Below are 18,947 nucleotides of genomic sequence, written 5' to 3' on the forward strand. Positions count from 1 at the left end.
TTGTGATCAATGTCACACGATTTCATGTCGCGTTTGCAGACGTCTTTATAACGGAGACATGGACGGCCGGTGGGTCTGATACCAGTGGCGAGCTCGCTGTACAATGTGTCTTTGGGGATCCTGCCATCTTCCATGCGGCTCACATGGCCAAGCCATCTCAAGCGCCGCTGACTCAGTAGTGTGTATAAGCTGGGGATGTTGGCCGCTTCAAGGACTTCTGTGTTGGAGATATAGTCCTGCCACCTGATGCCAAGTATTCTCCGAAGGCAGCGAAGATGGAATGAATTGAGACGTCGCTCTTGGCTGGCATACGTTGTCCAGGCCTCGCTGCCGTAGAGCAAGGTACTGAGGACACAGGCCTGATACACTCGGACTTTTGTGTTCCGTGTCAGTGCACCATTTTCCCACACTCTCTTGGCCAGTCTGAACATAGCAGTGGAAGCCTTACCCATGCGCTTGTTGATTTCTGCATCTAGAGACAGGTTACTGGTGATAGTTGAGCCTAGGTAGGTGAACTCTTGAACCACTTCCAGAGCGTGGTCGCCAATATTGATGGATGGAGCATTTCTGACATCCTGCCCCATGATGTTCGTTTTCTTGAGGCTGATGGTTAGGCCAAATTCATTGCAGGCAGACGCAAACCTGTCGATGAGACTCTGCAGGCATTCTTCAGTGTGAGATGTTAAAGCAGCATCGTCAGCAAAGAGGAGTTCTCTGATGAGGACTTTCCGTACTTTGGACTTCGCTCTTAGACGGGCAAGGTTGAACAACCTGCCCCCTGATCTTGTGTGGAGGAAAATTCCTTCTTCAGAGGATTTGAACGCATGTGAAAGCAGCAGGGAGAAGAAAATCCCAAAAAGTGTGGGTGCGAGAACACAGCCCTGTTTCACACCACTCAGGATAGGAAAGGGCTCTGATGAGGAGCCACCATGTTGAATTGTGCCTTTCATATTGTCATGGAATGAGGTGATGATACTTAGTAGCTTTGGTGGACATCCGATCTTTTCTAGTAGTCTGAAGAGACCACGTCTGCTGACGAGGTCAAAGGCTTTGGTGAGATCAATGAAAGCAATGTAGAGGGGCATCTGTTGTTCACGGCATTTCTCCTGTATCTGACGAAGGGAGAACAGCATGTCAATAGTCGATCTCTCTGCACGAAAGCCACACTGTGCCTCAGGGTAGACGCGCTCGGCCAGCTTCTGGAGCCTGTTCAGAGCGACTCGAGCAAAGACTTTCCCCACTATGCTGAGCAGGGAGATTCCACGGTAGTTGTTGCAGTCACCGCGGTCACCTTTGTTTTTATAGAGGGTGATGATGTTGGCATCGCGCATGTCCTGGGGTACTGCTCCCTCGTCCCAGCACAGGCATAGCAGTTCATGTAGTGCTGAGAGTATAGCAGGCTTGGCACTCTTGATTATTTCAGGGGTAATGCTGTCCTTCCCAGGGGCTTTTCCGCTGGCTAGGGAATCAATGGCATCACTGAGTTCCGATTTGGTTGGCTGTATGTCCAGCTCATCCATGACTGGTAGAGGCTGGGCTGCATTGAGGGCAGTCTCAGTGACAGCATTCTCCCTGGAGTACAGTTCTAGGTAGTGCTCAACCCAGCGGTCCATCTGTTTGCGTTGGTCAGTGATTATGTCCCCCGATTTAGATTTGAGGGGGGTGATCTTCTTGATGGTTGGCCCAAGAGCTCTCTTCATGCCATCATACATTCCTCTGATGTTTCCGGTGTCTGAGGCCAGCTGAATATGACTGCATAGGTGTTGCCAGTAGTCGTTTGCGCAACGCCTAGCTGTTCTTTGTGCAGTACTTCTGGCTGCTTTAAGTGCTGCGGATGTTAAATCGCTGGGGGCTTTCTTGTAGTTCAAAAGTGCAATGCGCTTAGCGGCTATGACAGGTTCCAGCTCTTCATTATGAGATTGAAACCAGTCTGCATTTCTCTTCGCACTTTTGCCGTAGGTGGTCAAAGCTGACTCATAGATGGCGTCTCTGATGTGGGCCCACTTGGTCTCAGCATCCCCTGTGGGAGTGTTTTGAAGGGCTGTTACAAGTGAATTTAGAAATTTTTGTAACAGCTGTGGGTGAGAAATTCTGCTCGTGTTGATGCGCGGGTGGCCCTTCTGCTTGGAATGATGCAACTTCTTTGGTCTGAGTCTAACCTTGCTGCACACCAGGGAGTGGTCGGTGTCGCAGTCCGCACTGTGGAAGCTGCGTGTGATTTGAACACTGTTTAAGGCGGCTCGCCTTGTGACAATGAGGTCTAGCTGGTGCCAACGACGTGATCTTGGGTGCCTCCATGAAACCTGGTGACAGGGTTTAGTGTGAAAGAACGAGTTGGTGATGCAGAGGTTATGATAGGTACACAACTCAAGCAGTCTCTGCCCGTTCTCATTCATCCTTCCAACGCCATAGCGCCCAAGGCAGGAGGGCCATGAGTCATGGTCGGCCCCAACCCTGGCATTAAAGTCCCCCAGCAGGAATAGGTGTTCGGTGTTGGGGATGCTGCTAATGATGTTATGGAGTTGTTCATAGAACTGGTCTTTAGCTTCAGGTGCGGAACAGAGTGTTGGAGCATAGATGCTGAGTAGGTGTACTGGACCAGAGGTGGTGAGCAGTCGGATGGACAGTATGCGTTCCGAGCCATTTGAGGGAGGCTCTATCATGCTGAGCAAGGAGTTTCTGATGGCGAAGCCCACTCCATGCTGTCTTGGTTCTTCAGGATCCCTGCCCTGCCAGAAGAAGGTGTAGTCTTGCTCTGCTAGAGAGCCACTCGCGGGGAGGCGAGTCTCCTGAAGTGCTGCGATGTCCACATTGAGTCTACTGAGCTCGTTGTTAATGATGGCGGTCTTCCGAGAATCGTTGATTTGTGTAAGGTCTTCCGACAGGCCAGGACACATAGTTCTGACGTTCCAGCTTGCAAAGCGAAGGGCTGGTACCTTCTTTCCTTTTTTCATGTTGTTTGGTGCGGTGTATCAGTCCACCTTTCGGGCAATGACCCTGAGCTCCAAGCACCCATTGAAGCAGGCAGACTGTGGCGGGACAGAACCTTATTGACCGGGGGCTGCCCGGTTTGAGGCGGGCGGTAGCTGTCCAGTGAGGTGCAATGACCTCTCCCACCGACAAAGACAACCCGTGGCGCCCAGTTTCTACGCCAATTTATCTGGACTTATAACCCGTAACTGCTGCCTTCCGTGTTGTTTCAGTCGCTGTGAGGCAACTATGGAGTGACCTCTCCATGGCGCATGCCTGGGCAAATTTATGGAGGTTGAGAGTTGCCCAGTCGTCAAAACCCCCCTCTCGGCCTTTCTGGTGGGGTCCAAAGGAGTGCAGGACACGACGTTTGGCACCAGTATGGCTGCAGGAACTGCCGGAAACATGCCAAAGGTGACACATGACCGCCTACGGGGTTCCGCTCCGGATTTTCTGTTAGGGTTTACTCCCTTAGCCTTGGTCTCTCCCGAGACGCCCACAAGGCAGTGGGGTTGTTGGGGCCCCTACACAGGTGTAGGATGGTGCCGGTGGGAGGAGGGGATGCAAGGGGGAGGGGTAGAGGGAGGGGGTGGGGGGGGGTGCAGGGGAAGGGGGTGCGGGGTGAAGATGGTGCGGGGGGGGGCGGGCTGGGATGGGGTTGTGAGGGGGTGAGCTGAGAGGGTGGAGCAGGGAAGGGGACGGGGGTGGGGGGGGGGGTGGAAGGGGGGTAAAGGGGGGGGGGGAGGGGGGGTGGAATCTGGTGCAGGTAATAAGCCATTTCCTCAGTGCCCACCATCGACGTCCGGAAAGCTCATCCACGTCCTTCGGGAGGTGAAGCATCATTTGGCAGACTTAGAGGTGATTACATTTGCTAAGGGGTTTTTTTTTGCAGTGGTTTAAATAAAGGCATGCAGCATTGCCGACAGTGCGCTGCAGATGCTCTCCGAGCCATCTCCCGCGGGCGCTTTGAAGTTGCGGCCGGGGGGGCCGTTCGTGGATGTTTTGGGTGTTCGGGGCACCTTTTCACAGGACTTCTCTCGGGTCCCGCAGCTCCTTCTTCACCTCAATGGACTTACCGCATGCCGTGGCTGCAGACACTCTGGACTGTGAAGACAGCAGGATCGGAGATTGAAGTATCGGCAGCTGTTCTCGTCAGTTTCATCCGGATCAATTTCATTGAGAAAACAAAGAGCAGGTGTGGCTGGGGGAGGGCAGTGGGCCCAGGTAACATAGACTAAACTAACTGTTAACTTTTAGATAGGGCTAAAATGAACTGACTTAAAGAGCCAGGGGAATTTAAACAGTTTAAGAGGGCAGATTGGGGGAGAAAACGTTAGGGATGGGAGCAGATGGCCATGGATAGAGTTGAACAGCAAGGGAGCTTCCTAGGGAGCTTCCAGCCCAGGAGCCATCTTGAAGTTGATATTTTGAGGCCAATTAAAGCTGTTTAAAAGCACATTAAGAGCTTGTCAAAGTTGGATGTTGAAATTTTTAAAGGGACACACTGGTTAACCACACCTTCAGCAACCTATCAGCTGAAGGGAGGTGGGTACTGAGTGGGGAGCCAGTCATGGCTGCCCTGGGGTATCACCCTGGCTCCAGAAGAGGGTCAGAGGGACGATGGGAAACTTGGCACTGGGCAAGGAAGTGCCTATATAGTGCTGCGCATGCAGCAGGGAGACTGGGCACCCAGTGCCCAGGCATTGAACAGGGTCAGCATTCCCCTTGCATCATGGGGGCAGAAGAGTAGGGTGCAAAGCTGCCAAGGACAATTGGGCGGCCACCTGCCCAGAAGGAAGGCTGCAACTGGCAATGGGGGCACGGCTGGTCAGATTCCGGGCCCAGTGGCGATGAGGGACAACACTCTCTGTAGGAAGAGTGGAACCCTGAGCAGCAGGAGGGCAGAGGAGATGATGGAAGGGCAGGAAGGCAATGGAGGGCAATCTCTCAACACAGGATCTACCACCAAAGATGGAGCTACCTGGAGATGACCAAAACCCAGTGCCGCAGGAGACGGCGACTCCCCAGGAGAATGGTGACAGAAATCTGTGACTTCGTTGCCCGAGACCTCACACCTCATGGCACTGCTCGCCATGCCCTGCCAACAGTAGCCGTCACAGTAACTGTGTCCTTGAACCACTTCGCTTTTGGCTCCTTCCAAGGATCAGCTGCGGACCTTCGTGGCATTCCGCAGGCGGCTACACATCACTGCATCTTGCTGGTCACTGATGCCTTCTTTGCCAGGGCTGGACAGTATATTCATTTCAATGACAGACATCGCCTCGCAGGGACAGAGGGCATTGGGTACCGCCATCGCTGGATCCCCCCAGGTGCAGGGCATCATCAACTGCACCCATGTGACCATCAAGGCACTGATGGCCAGTGAGGTTCATCAGCAGAAAGGGTTTCCACTCCCTCAACGTCCAACCTGTCTGCGATCACCAACTGCTTCTTCCATGTGTGCATTCACTTTCCTGGCTACTGCTAATGACGCTTTCATCCTCTGCCAGCCCAGGCTGCCTCAGGTCTTCATTCTAACTCCCAGAGTGCGTGCAATGATTTTAGGGGACAAGGGAAATCCATTGAAGACATGGTTACTTATCCCTCTGATGGAGTCCCAGATAAAGGCACAGAGGCATTACAACTAATGCTACCTGCTCAGGAGGATAAACACTGAGCTGGCCATCGGGCTTCTGAAGATGTGATTCCAGTGCCTGGACCGGTTGGGTGGTGCCCTCCAACACCTTCCTGCAGGGTCCCGGTCATTGCGGTGGTCTGCTGCGCTCACCGTAACATGGTGTCCAGAGAGGTGTGGATCTTGAGAATGGTGAGGCCCTGGAGGGAGACAGCTCATTGGGGGAGAAGCAGGAGCAGGAGGTGAAAGAGGAAGAGGAAGAGGAGATGGAGGAAGATGATGTTGAACAAAGAGGTGCCCCTGCTGCATGACTCGGTGGCCTCCTCCTGCCACTCTCCGAGTAGAGGACCTCCCTCCTCTCCCTCATGGCCTCCATCATTAGATCCAGGCCTCTGGCTCCCCTGTGACATCTCACTTCCCTCTGGCTTTGGCAGAATCAGCAGATCTCTCCCTCAGGACAACCAGCAGTCTCAGTGATGGCTACCGTGGGCTGTCTAAACGAGTCCCACACTTCATCTGACCTGCCTCATTCTCGCCCCCACTGGTTCCAACTGGACAGGAAACCCATCCCCACACCAATGAAGGGTTTCCCATACAAATATATTATCTTAAATCAGTTTCCCACTAGAGGCAGGTTTCTGACCCAAAAACAGACCAGGTTCCTGGTTCCCACCTCCGTGGCAAAATTTCAGCCCATGGTCTCTGATTCAATCACTCACTCGGTAGTGTGTCACTGTAATGGATCGCTAATCCACACTGTAGTGAATTCCAAAGCCTCCCAACACCGTGTAAAAAAGTTTCTCCTGCTCTCTGTCCTAAACCTCTTACATTTAATCTTATATCTATGGCCCCTTGCTCTACACCCCCTGAAACACTAGAAACAGTCTGCTGCTTTTTAAAAAATTCATTCGGGAGGTGTGGGCGTTGCTGGCTGGGCCAGCATTGATTGCCCATCCCTAATTGCCCTTGAGAAGGTGGTGGTGAGCTGCCTTCTTGAACTGCTGCAGTCCTTGGGGTGTAGGTAGACCAACAGTGCTCATGGGAAGGGAGTTGCAAGATTTTGACCCAGCAACAGTGAAGGAACGACGATATAGTTCCAAGTCAGGATGGTGTGTGGCTTAGAGGGGAACTTGCAAGTGGTGGTGTTCCCATGCATTTGCTGCCTTTATTCTTCTAGGTGGTAGAGGTCACGGGTTTGGAAGGTGTTGTCAAAGGAACCTTGGTGAGTTGATGCAGTGCATCTTGTAGATGGCACACACTGCTGCCACTGTGCGTCGGTGGTGAAGAGGGTGAATGTTGAAGGTAGTGGATGGGGTGCCAATCAAGCGGGCTGCTTTGTCCTGGATGGTGTCGAGCTTCTTGAGTGTTGCTGGAGTTGCACCCATCCAGGCAAGTGGAGGGTATTCCATCACACTCCTGACTTGTGTCTTGTAGATGGTGGAAAGGTTTTGGGAAGTCAGGAGGTGAGTTACTCACCACAGAATTCCTAGCCTCTGACCTGCTCTGTAGCAACAGCATTTATATGGCTGGTCTAGTTCAGTTTCTGGTCAATGGTTACCCCCAGAATGTTGATAGTGGGGGATTCAGTGATGGTAATGCTGTTTAACATCTGTTACATACCCAGACCAAATCAACCCTTAGTCTTCTCTGTTCTAACTGGCAACAATCTCAGGGTTCTTCCTAACAATCTCTCCAGTCACCTTTTTACCTTTTGGGCCTCCTTATCTCGAGAGACAATGGATACGCGCCTGGAGGTGGTCAGTGGTTTGTGAAGCAGCGCCTGGAGTGGCTATAAAGGCCAATTCTGGAGTGACAGGCTCTTCCACAGGTGCTGCTTATTGACCGGGGGCTGCCCGGTTTGAGGCGGGCGGTAGCTGTCCAGAGCAAGTGTAGAATAACTAGAAATTCTCACACAGCGGATAGTTGGAAGCTGTGCTGTGCTCAGCTGTAGCTCAGCAGAGGGTCTTGCTTCCAGACCAAGCTCCGGCCCTGGAAAGCGATGGACAGACATCTGACACTGAACTGATGACGCATGAGAAAATTATTTTTGGCGTTTGACAACTTGGTTCAGTGGAGAAGTGGGGAAGTGCTCTCATTTCTCAAGTCAGCCAGCCACCTATTCAAACCCTCCAACCGAGGCTCACACAGGAAGTGGAAGGAAGGAACGTGATCATTGCTATTTGCAAAAAAATCTTTGTTCAACATAAATTTTGGAGGAATGCACTTTGACTGAGTGGCAAAACGCCGAAATTTAGATTATTAAAAATATAGTTAAATTGTGCAAGTTTGAAATCGGTTCATGCCAGAGATTTATTTCTGATCCAATCTGATCACGATCTAATGACAATGTTTCAGTAAACTTCAATCGATATGCAAAGCAGTCACAGAGACACAGAATTTCCTGATATTTGGAAGAAGGTGTGAGATTGATGAAGGTCTCCCAGCTGTCTCTGGAATAAGGTGTGAATCTTTGCCTCTTGGAGCACTGCAATTAGACCTCGCTCTGCCAACCCACCCAGCTGTACTTGGCAGGAGCTGTGAATCTCCTCCTGTTCAAGCAGCACAATTAGCTCTCACTCAGCATTGCTCCATCTGTAGCTGCAGCCATGGCTGCTTGTTGGAGCACCACAATTAGAACTCCCTGTATGTCTCCCCATCTGCAGTTGGAAAAAGGTGTGAATCACTGTCTGTCAGTGCATTGTATTTAGACCTCAATATAACTCTCCCCATCTGTGGTTGGAGTAAAGTTTGATTCACTGACTGTCAGATTATGGTGATTCAACCTTTGTACAAAGCACCCTCGCCACACCTACAATAAAGTGTGAATCTCTCCCGCTCCTCACACTATTAGATCTCCCTAAAGGTCTGTCTGTCCATCTGTATGCGACTGAGGTGTGAATTATTGCAACATCGATGCTTGCCTTTTATTGTAAATGGAGACATATACGACTCCACTGAAACTGCAGGGATGCTCCTGGTGACAATTAGGTTTGCTGGAATGGTATCAGGGATGAGGGACTTCAGTTAGACACTTCAGAATATTAAAAGATTTGATAGAAGTATTCAAAATCATGAACGGTCTTGATGGAGTAAATAAGGAGAAACCATTTCCACTGGCATTCACTAATAAATCCAATAGGGAATTCAGGAGAAACTCCTCTATCGAGAGAGTGATGAGAATATGGAACACACCAACACGAGGAGTAGTTGAGATGAATAGCAAAGATGTATTTAAGGGGAAATTAGATGAACACATGAGGGAGAAAGGAATCGAAGGATATGCTGATCGGGTGAGATGAAGCAGGGCTGAGAGGAGGCTCATGTGGAGCATAAACACTAGTATGGACCTGTTGAATGACCTGTTTCTGTGCTGTGAATACTGTGAAGTCTATGTAAAGGGTTGGTAACCAGAAGACACAGATTTAAGGTGATTGACAAAAAATATCGGAGGCGACAAGGAGATTTATATTTTTTAAAGCAGCGAGCTGCTATGATCTGGAATGCGCTGCCTGCAAAAGGCAGTGGAAGCAGATTCAGTAGTAAATTTCACAAGAGATGCTGGGTCCTCTGTTGTTTGTCATATATATTAATAACTTGGATGGGAATGTAAGGGGCATGATTAGTAAGTTTGCAGATGACACCAAAATTGGTGGTATAGTGGACAGTGAAGAAGGTTGTCTCAGGTTACAACAGGATATAGATCAACTGGGAAAGGGGGCAAGGGATGGGCAAATGGAATTTAATGCAGACAAGTGTGAAGTGATGCAAATGGGAAGTTAAACCAGGGCAGGACATATACAGTGAATGGCAGGGCCTTGGGGAGTGTTGTTGAGCAGGGAGACCTTGGGTTGCAAGTACATAGTTCCCTGAAAGTGGCAACAGAGGTAGACAGGGTGGTGAAGAAGGCATATGGGATGCTTGCCTTCGTCGGCCGAGGCATTGAGTACAAGAGTTGGGACGTCATGTTACAGTTGTACATAACGTTGGTTAGGCCGCATTTGGAGTACTGTGTGCAGTTCTGGTCGCCGCACTGCAGGAAAGATGCGATTAAGCTAGAGAGGGTGCAGAAAGGATTCACAAGGGTGTTGCCTGGTTTGGAGGGCTTGAGTTATAAAGAGAGATTGGGTAGGCTGGGTCTGTTTTCCCTGGAGCGAAGGAGGCTGAGAGGGGACATGATGGAGGTATATAAAATTATGAGAGGCATTGATAGGGTAGATAGCCAGAGTCTGTTTCCCATGGTAGGGCAGACTAAAACTAGAGGGCATAGATTTAAGGTGAGAGTGAGGCGGTTTAAAGGGGATCAAAGGGGTAAATTTTTCACACAGAGAATAGTGGGTATCTGGAATGAGCTGCCTGAGGAGGTGGTGGAGGCAGGAACAGTAGCGACATTTAAGAGGCATCTGGACAGGTATTTGAATGAGCAAGGCATAGAGGGATATGGAATTAATACAGGCAGGTGGGATTCGTATAGATAGGCATTATGGTCGGCATGGCTGCGGTGGGCCGAAGGGCCTGTTTCTATGTTGTACGACTCTATGACTCTATGACTCCAAGAGAACTGCATAAATACTTGAAGGGGAAATTTTTACAAGGCTATGGGAGAGTGGTACTAATTGGATAACTTTACTGAAGAGCCAGCACTAGCATGTTGGGTCAAATAGCCTCCTTCTGTACTGTTTCACTTTATGATTCTATGAAATACTCCACTTATCCAGCAGAACTACTCCAGGTCACCATCAGAGTCACTCCGTTGTCATGCAGGCTCCCAACTGCCCAAGAATGAGGCACATTAATTTCGCCACATGGACATTAAATTTCAAATTGTTGCTGGGAAGAAGAGAAGGCCTGATACAAGGGGTTGCCGGGCCCCCTGCCTAGAAAGACATTTTGGAATATTAACAGACAGGCTTGTAGACAAAGGACCATTCCCTAACCCAGAAGTGGTTAGTCATGTCACTACCCTGCTGGCCAACTTGGAGAGTTTTAAATTGGAGAAACAGTGTCTGAAGACAGAAAGCTTCTAGCTCCTGGATTGAAAACATCTCTCTCCTGTTTGCTCTCATCTCCTTCTCAAGGATCTCCAAAACCCACTGAAGACACATGAACCCAAGAGAGAAAAGTCTTCTACATTGAACAAGGTTTAAGAAGAATACTGGGCCCCAACGAAAAGCAAGATCAACCTACCAAAGGACTCTACAGTGAGCTCGAAGATCCCTAACAAACTCTTCAGATATTGCCTCAAACCTTTCCACTTTATCTTTTCTTCTGCACTTTTCTGTCCCTATCTGCATGTGTGTATCGCGTATGCATGCTAACCTGGGTGTGTCGTGTATCCGTAGGCGTTAACCGAATTAGAGTTTGAGTTTAAGTTTAATAAATTTCACCTTTCTTCTTGAAACCTAAGAAAGCCTGTTTGTACTCATTTCTTTGCCTTATAATTGGAAACACAGTGCGTTTAAAATCAAACCCTATTACGGTAAGACCAGGTGAAGGCTGAGAGGGACCCCTAGACACTTTTCTCACCTGGTCGTAACACTGTTTACATTGCAACACCAGCATCAGAAGAACTCACTGCACAGTCACAATCTGCCGCTTATACTTTCCCCAGGGTGAGAAAATCAAATCACCTTGTAATGTGGTGTTCACAATCTCTGGAGGCTTGCATGGCAGCAGGCTTATGTTGCAACTGCTTCCAGAGATGGCGATTTAATAGAATAATAGAACTCCAATATGCCCCCAGTGTACCAAGCGAGCAGATCCAGTGAGCGTAGAGCTCGAAAGCTTTAAGACTGACCCTGAGTCTGTGCTGATTTCAGCTGGGGTTTAGGAACAGAATCTGGGGCTTTAATGGCTGAAGGCACAGCCGCCAATGTTGGGGCAAAGGATTCTGCGGGGGGGAAGGGGGGTTGCGAGGCTGGATGCGTTACAGAGATAGAGAGGAGTGAGGCTGTGAAAGGATTTACACACGAGGATGAGAATTTTAAATTGGAGGTATTGTGGGACTAGGAGCTAGTGTAGGACCACAAGGAGTAATGGGTGAGTGGAACATGGACAGCGGAGGTTAGGATGAGCTGATGGAGATGGAGGGTAGAGGATGTGACGCTGGCTAGGAGACCTTCGGGATAGTTTAGTCTGCAGGTGACAAAGGCACAGATGAAGATTTGAGCAGAAAATGAGTTAAGGAAGTGGGAGGCAAGCAGATATGGATGCAAAAGTAAGCGTCTTTTATAGTAGAGGGGACCTGAAATCAGAAATTCAGCTGAGGGTTGAATGGGAAGCGGAAAACGTGCCCAGTTTGTCTCAACCTGACACAGTGGTCAGGGTACAGATTTTTGCTGGTGTGGAAGGCAATGATTTTGGCCTTCCTCATAGTTAACTGCAGTAAATGCTGTGTTATTGGGGCAGCTCATTCATTATTCCCAACTGGCCTGGCCCTCTATCACAGCAGATCCAAAACATATAATGACAAAAAAAAAAATTGTTTCGCAAATTGAGGCATTCGTTGTGCAGTTGGAGCAGTGGGTTTGTTGTAAAATGTTTGCTGAGGTTTTGCTTTTATTATTTGACCTCTAGATAGCATCACTTTGCATGTCTGTCAAGTCACACTCATTCCAACTCTCATAATCCAACATGTTCTGTTGCCTATGTACTGAAAAATAAACACAGCTCTGGATATGAAATGAATTTGCGATACAATTCACTCTTTTTTATATTGATTCTTGGGATGTGGGAATTGCTGGCAAGGCTGCCATTTATTGCCCATTCCTATTGGCCCCTAGATACAACTGAGCAACGTTCTAGGCCCCTTCAGAGGGTGGTGAATTGTCCAACTTGTTGGTGTGGGATTGGAGTCACGTCTAGGCCCAGGCAGGTTTCCTTTCTAAAGAGCATTTGTGTACAAGTGGGACTTTTTACAGTAATCCAGTGGTGTAATGGTAATGTCACTGGACTAGTAATCTTGAGGATCTCGGTGGATGGGTTCAAATCCCACCACGGTAACTGGTGGAATTTAAATTCACTTCATTAATCAATTCATTTAATTAACAAAAATCTGGAATTGAAAGCTAGTCTCAGTAATGGTGCCATGAAACTATCGTCGATTGTTGTAAATACCCTGCTGGTTCACCAATGCCCTTTGGGGAAGGAAATCTGCTGTCCTCACCTGGTCTGGCCTACATTAGACTCCAGACCCAAAGTAATATGTTTGACTCTTAACTGCCCTCTGAAATAGCCTAGCAAGACACTCAGCTGTCAAGGGCAATTAGGGATGGGCAACAAATGCTGGCCTTGCCAGTGATGCCCACATCTCATGAAAAAAATAAACAGCTCCCAATTACTTTTACTGACACCAGCTTTTAATGATATATTACCTTTTGATATTATATCGCTAACATGCTGGAAGCCCTGCCAGTCAAGGTGATCTCCTGTAATTATCCCCTTATTCAACCAATTATTAGATTTCGAGTAAATAGGAAATCATAATTCAAGTACTCACAGGGTTAAGAAGGACGGTGAGGAACAGCTCTCCACCGTTAATAATCTTATCCAATTCTTTGGGCCCTCCGGGGTATTCATTGTAGAATATAGTATGTGTGAAAAGGCCACAAGTCTGACGAGGCAGAACCTTCACGAAGAGAAAGATAAGACAATGTCAGCCTCAAAGGGGAGCCCATCTCCTGCGAACAGCGCTGTCGACATTTCTAAGGAAGTAGGTTCAGCAGCATGGACCTGCTTATAAGAGAGAGCCATACGTCATATTGTTAAGTTTATCAGCGAAAATTGTACACCCACAAAGTGGGGCCATCTGACAGGATCCCTTGGGAGTTTTTGGTAAAAATGCAAATAAAAGCAGAAATTCAAACCTGGCATTTCTGTTCCAATAACAGGGGAACCATAGATGTAAATAAAGTTGGAACAGGTGGGCCTGTTATAAGACACTGTCGGTGACTGGCGTAATTACACTTCACATTAGGGGTTCATCTCAGAGTGTCACGATGGCTCAGCTGGTGAGTGAACTGAGCAGTGGGGCTTTGAACTATGCAGACAACCAGGGAAATTCCAGGCTCCAGCCCTAGTTTGTTAACTTTCCAATTGCTGGAAGTGCACAGTCCATGTGGTTGACAAGCCTACTCTCAAAGTAATAGCCCCTTGTGCAAGATATTTGGGAGGCACCACTGTTTGCTAATCCATATCCCAGTCCTCCTGTTCCTTCTGGTGTACAAGGTACGTACTTTCCTGGACCTCTTTCAGCCTTGGCTCCTGCTCTCAGCTGGTGGAGGAGCTGTCATTGTTCCCACATTCAAGTTGCAGGTTAAAATCACATCTTTGGACCCTAACCCGTGCATTTAAACAGGGCCCCGCAGCCTTGGAGCAGGTGCTCTTGCTGCCAGCAACTTAATGAGTACTTTCCCCTCTCCATTTTACCTATCCCCTCCCCTGGTTTCCAATGGGGAAGGTGGGGTAGGGTGGGGCAGTTAAAATCAAGGCTGTGAAGTTCAGATACAGAGGTTCCTGTAATAGCGCACGATTGGCGAGGTGGGACATGGCATTAAAACATTTACCTTAATGGTCTCTTACCATGATGCCATTGTGTTTGAACCCTCGTCGGAATCGTGCTGGTTTCAAGTGCGGATACTCCTCTGTACTTGTTACTTTCATCGCCCAGACCTGCTTCCATGCTTCATACAGCTGGATGTGAACTGGGTAAACTCCAGAATGGTGCGGTGCCACTGCATAGCCCATGTCTATAGGGATACCGTGCTCCTGTGTGACAGAAACAAAGTCCTTGGTTTGTAATTGCCCAGTCAAATGAAGCATAGATTACAAGTTAATTTTCCTTGCTTCCTTAGGCTTTTTATTGAAAATACTGTCTGTCTCCAGAAACGAGCCACACTCCCAGGGCTGAGATAATGGTATTCTCTATCCAGCTGCTCTGTTGTCCCCAGGGCATCCAAACTTATCTTGACCCTTTAATTTAACACCTTCCCTCTGATTGCTGCCACTCCCTCTGATCACTTTGCTTCACAAGTACCTGACCCACTGGTGGAATACAAGCAATGCTCTATCAAATTGCTCGGAATATTCTGCTAATGAGATAGAACCAGTCACTTGTCCAGCGTGTTTCTGTTTTAATATTCCACAGCAGAAAGATACAGAGAACCATTTACACAGATATTTCATACACCGGGGCACTGGGGGTTTGCTGATGGATATCATGTTTTCTAATGCACAAAAACACTGCCTGTATAACTTGCAAGATCCTAGAGTGAAGCACGATAGGAGAAAAGGTCCTTTAGCCCAATATATCCAGCTCTTAGCCAACATGAGCTCACCCCACCCTAATGAAAGGTCATTGACCTGAAACATTGCCTGCTCTCCTCGGCAAGGCCCCATCATGGCCGCTGCTTGGCTTTGCCTCTGGCGCCAGGCATTTCCCGCCTCCTGGAGGCGCTTGGCGCCTCTAATTGGGCATCAAGCTCACCTCCTGCCCAAGCAGGACATTAGCATTTAAAATTAGCATCGCATGGGCGTCGCAGCTCAGGTGCAGGGCTGGGACCCGGAAATTATCCGGGCATCAGGTTCCCGATCCGGGATTGAAAATCAAGCCCAAGTTATCTCTGAGTCAGAAGCTTATGGGTTGTGTTGGCCTGAGAACAAAAGTGCAGTGATCCTAACACAGAGCCCTCGGAACCACTGACAGTTATGGGGAGATGGTGGTGTAGTGGTAATGTTACTATACTCATAATCTAGAAACCTAGGCTAATATCATGGGGGGACATGGGCTCAAGTCTCATCAGTGCAGCTGCTAGAATTGAAGATTAAAGAATTAATAAAAATCTGAAATTAAAAGCTAGTCTCACTCATGATAAAAGCCATTTGGTTCATCAATGCCCTTTAGGGAAGGAAATCTGCTGCCCTTACCTGGTTTGTTTGGCTGACATTTGACTCCAGACCCACAACAATGTGGTTGACTGCCCTTTGAAATGGCTTAGCAAGCCACTCCCTTCTCAAGGGCAATTAGGGATGGGCAACAAATGCTGGCCTTGCCAGTGACGCCCACATCCCACGAGAAGGATTAAAAAAAACTTCCCTGCAGTCTGAAAAAACAGCTGTTCAACATTCTTCTGTCCTTTAACCAACGTCCCTTTCACTCCATAAGACTATTATGTGGTACTTTGTCAATACCTTTCAAAAGTCTAGATGCATAACATTGACTGCACTACCCTCTCCATTTCTTCATCAAAGAAAACGACCAGGTTAGGCAAACATGATTTGCCTTTAACAAATCCGTCCTGACTTTCATTTATTAGCCCATAATTTTTCAAGTGTCAATTAATTTTGTCCCGGATCTAAAAGCATGAAAGCAAGATCCCACCTGATGGTTCATGATGCTAAAGATCCCACGGTGCTAGTCAAAGAAGAGCAGGGAGTTCTCCTTGTGTTCTCGCTCAAACACTTGCACCAGAAAGAGATGAAAAAAGAAATCCCATTGCTCTTCGTAGAATCTGCCTGTGTGGAAACTGTCTGCTGCACCTCAAAGTAATTCATTGTATGTGAAATATACCGAGATATGGTAAGGGGGAAATATTCCCTCTAACATCTGTTGGCTGTGCAGGGCTGGCTAGTTGCACTGCGTGATCCCTTTAAGATTGATGCGTGACTGTGCATTAGCGCATCTTAAAGGGAATGTTGCTTGTGTGTGGCCTGTTTGTTCCTTGCGCAGCACATTCCTGATTACTGTGTGGCCGTGCACTTCGCAGCTTAGAGGGAATATTGATAAGGGGCCATATAAATACAAATGTTTCTAGTTGCGCCTAACTGAGCACTTTGCTAAGGATTCAGTAGGACTGCAGGCATGTTGTTCCAGACAGCATTTGATTTTTAAACCTGTGACCCTCAACCCTTATTAAAGGTCCAGTGTAGAAATGCCGAATATTTGTCAGTGTAAACACAGTACCATTCTGCTGGATCCTTCTGTTGATCTATCTGCCTGCATCCGATGCATCATCCAACAGAAGCTTCTTTCCTCTCAGAATTATTAGCTGGGTGGTTTAATACGAACATACATACGAACTTACGAATTAGGAGCAGGAGTAGGCCACTCAGCCCGTTCAGTCTGTTCCGCCATTCAATAAGACCATGGCTGATCTGATTGTAATCACGAATCCACATTCCCGCCTACTCCCAAATACCTTCCACCCCCTTTCTTATAAAGAATCGATCTACCACTGCCTTAAAAATATTCAAAGACTCTGCTTCCACTGCCTTTTGAGGAAGAGTTCCAAAGACTCACGACCCTCTGAGAGAAAAGATTTCTCGTCATCTCCGTCTTAAATAGGCGACCCCTTATTTTTAAACAGTGACCCCTAGTTCTAGATTCTCCCACAAGGGGAAACATCCTTTCCACATCCATCCTGTCAAGACCCCTCAGGATCTTATACGTCTCTATCAAGTCGCCTATTACTCTTCTAAACTCCAAAGGATACAAGACTAGCCTGTCCAACCTTTCATACTTATGAACCTACGAATTAGGAGCAGGAGTAGGCCACTCGGCCCTTCGAGCCTGCTCCGCCATTCAATAAGTTCATGGCTGAACTGGACAACCCACCCATTCCTAGTAATATATTGTCACTAGACCTCAGCTCCAGAAACAGGTATCTTGCTGCACTGGCATCATTTGTAAATGGCTTTTAAAAAATTCTTTCATGGGATGTGGGCATCACTGGCAAGCCCAGCATTTGTTGCCCATCATTAACTATCTGTGACAACTGAGCTAGACCATTTCAGAGGGCAGTTAAAAGTCAACCACACTAACTACACTGCATCCATCACAAGCAAACTGTCTGAGATATCTTCCATTAGAAAAACACCCAAATGGCAAACACTGCTGTGGTTTTTAAGGAAATGAACTCAACACCCTCAATGAATTTACTATGGGGCCCTTTGTTGTATAGACTCCAGAGAATCTATAAAGCAGGAGAAAAAAAATCAAAGTAATCAGAGAAAACTGCATCTTAAAATAAAGTGTTCTTTTATCACCAGAGGCAGGGATTGGATGTCTACAAGTCATCAGTTAAAGGGCAATAGGAGGTCGACAGCAGAAATCAGAGTCGAACTGTCGAAAGAAGCTTACGCACTGAATGCACAGCACCCAGCAGGCCTGTGCATGTCCTGTGATTTCAGTGTGGCATCACTGCTGAGTACTGTTAATGGCATTCACAGCACATGCTGGTTTTACTTCAAAACGCACTCCATGTGTGTGTAGATTAAAAAGACTCCTCTGTCAGTCTGTGCTGAGTTAACCTGCTCAAGCACGGCACTAGTTGGTGCATTATAATTAGCTTCAGGACCACTGGGCTAGCGCTCCTGCATCTCATCGCTGTCCACTGAACCTGCTGGACAGGACATGGGTGTGGATTAGAGTTGCCAACTCCCCAGGATTGCCCTGGAACCTCCAGGAATTGCAGGTTAATCTCCAGGACAGTGCAAGCAAAAACCCAGGAGAAAAGTCATAAGAACATTCAACAAAATTCTGTTTTTTAAAATTTTCTTTTAACACCTTGATTTATTAGATTATAAAATTATTGGGGGAAAGGGGAAAGCTGTTTTTGCCAACAGTCACGATTAATCCAATTGGGTACAAAGAGTCTGTTCTCTCTCCAATTGGCTTTGTGATGGCAGCGGCAACTGGAGGTTAGACCAATGGGGGGGGAGGGGGGTATGCGGAGGATGAGGGTGGAGGGAGGTCATGTGATGAAACGTCCAGGAATACACCCAACCAGAGTTGGCAACCCCTGGCATAGGTTTCTGGGCAAAGCAGAATTGGGTTTGGCTATGAGGCCTTCTTTTTTATTAATTCTCGGAGTGTGGGCACTGCCCCAGTCTGTACTGTCAGCAACACTGCCCCAGGCCAGCTGCAGCCTGTCGCCTTTACTGCCCATTTCTAGCTGCCCAAAGAAGCTGGTGGTGGAATGAATGCGGTGACTGTGTTGCTGGGTAAACACTCCTGCTGCTCCTGGCTCCACAGGTAGGTTTATGTCAAAATTGGCCTTAAAAAATTGTTGTCAGTGGCTGCAAAATCTGCTGAAGAATGTGAGAGGGACAGGACCAATGGGCTGCATTTTATAAGATCGATGGAGAGCTTCAGAAATGGCACCCTGCCTGTGCGGGCCGTACGCCAAAGAGCCATTGCAACCTCAAGCACAGCGGTTCATTTAAATAGCTGGGGTGGGCCACCCCTGTTCATGGGGAGGGGGCAGGCTGACCATCCCCTGCAATGGCATCAGTTGCCTGTGCGCAGGCCATTTTTAAAAGGGCTGTTAGCCCTACCAGCTTATTTAAA

The 18,947-nt window shown here is 48.1% G+C and overlaps 1 protein-coding gene across 7 annotated transcripts in view; it reads right to left on the reverse strand.

The window, feature by feature from the left end:
* ndst1b (N-deacetylase/N-sulfotransferase (heparan glucosaminyl) 1b) overlaps positions 1-18,947 on the reverse strand; it is a 301,326-nt gene that overhangs the window by 39,627 nt on the left and 242,752 nt on the right. For all 7 annotated transcript variants that reach the window (XM_068044050.1, XM_068044049.1, XM_068044048.1 and 4 more), the window contains 2 exons: positions 14,183-14,368; positions 13,101-13,229 (listed from right to left, as the gene is read on the reverse strand). In XM_068044050.1, the coding sequence (XP_067900151.1) occupies positions 13,101-13,229; positions 14,183-14,368 (315 nt within the window). The remainder of the gene's footprint in view (positions 1-13,100; positions 13,230-14,182; positions 14,369-18,947) is intronic.

This window comes from Heterodontus francisci, chromosome 12, assembly GCF_036365525.1.
Source record: "Heterodontus francisci isolate sHetFra1 chromosome 12, sHetFra1.hap1, whole genome shotgun sequence".
Taxonomy (NCBI): Eukaryota; Metazoa; Chordata; class Chondrichthyes; order Heterodontiformes; family Heterodontidae; genus Heterodontus; species Heterodontus francisci.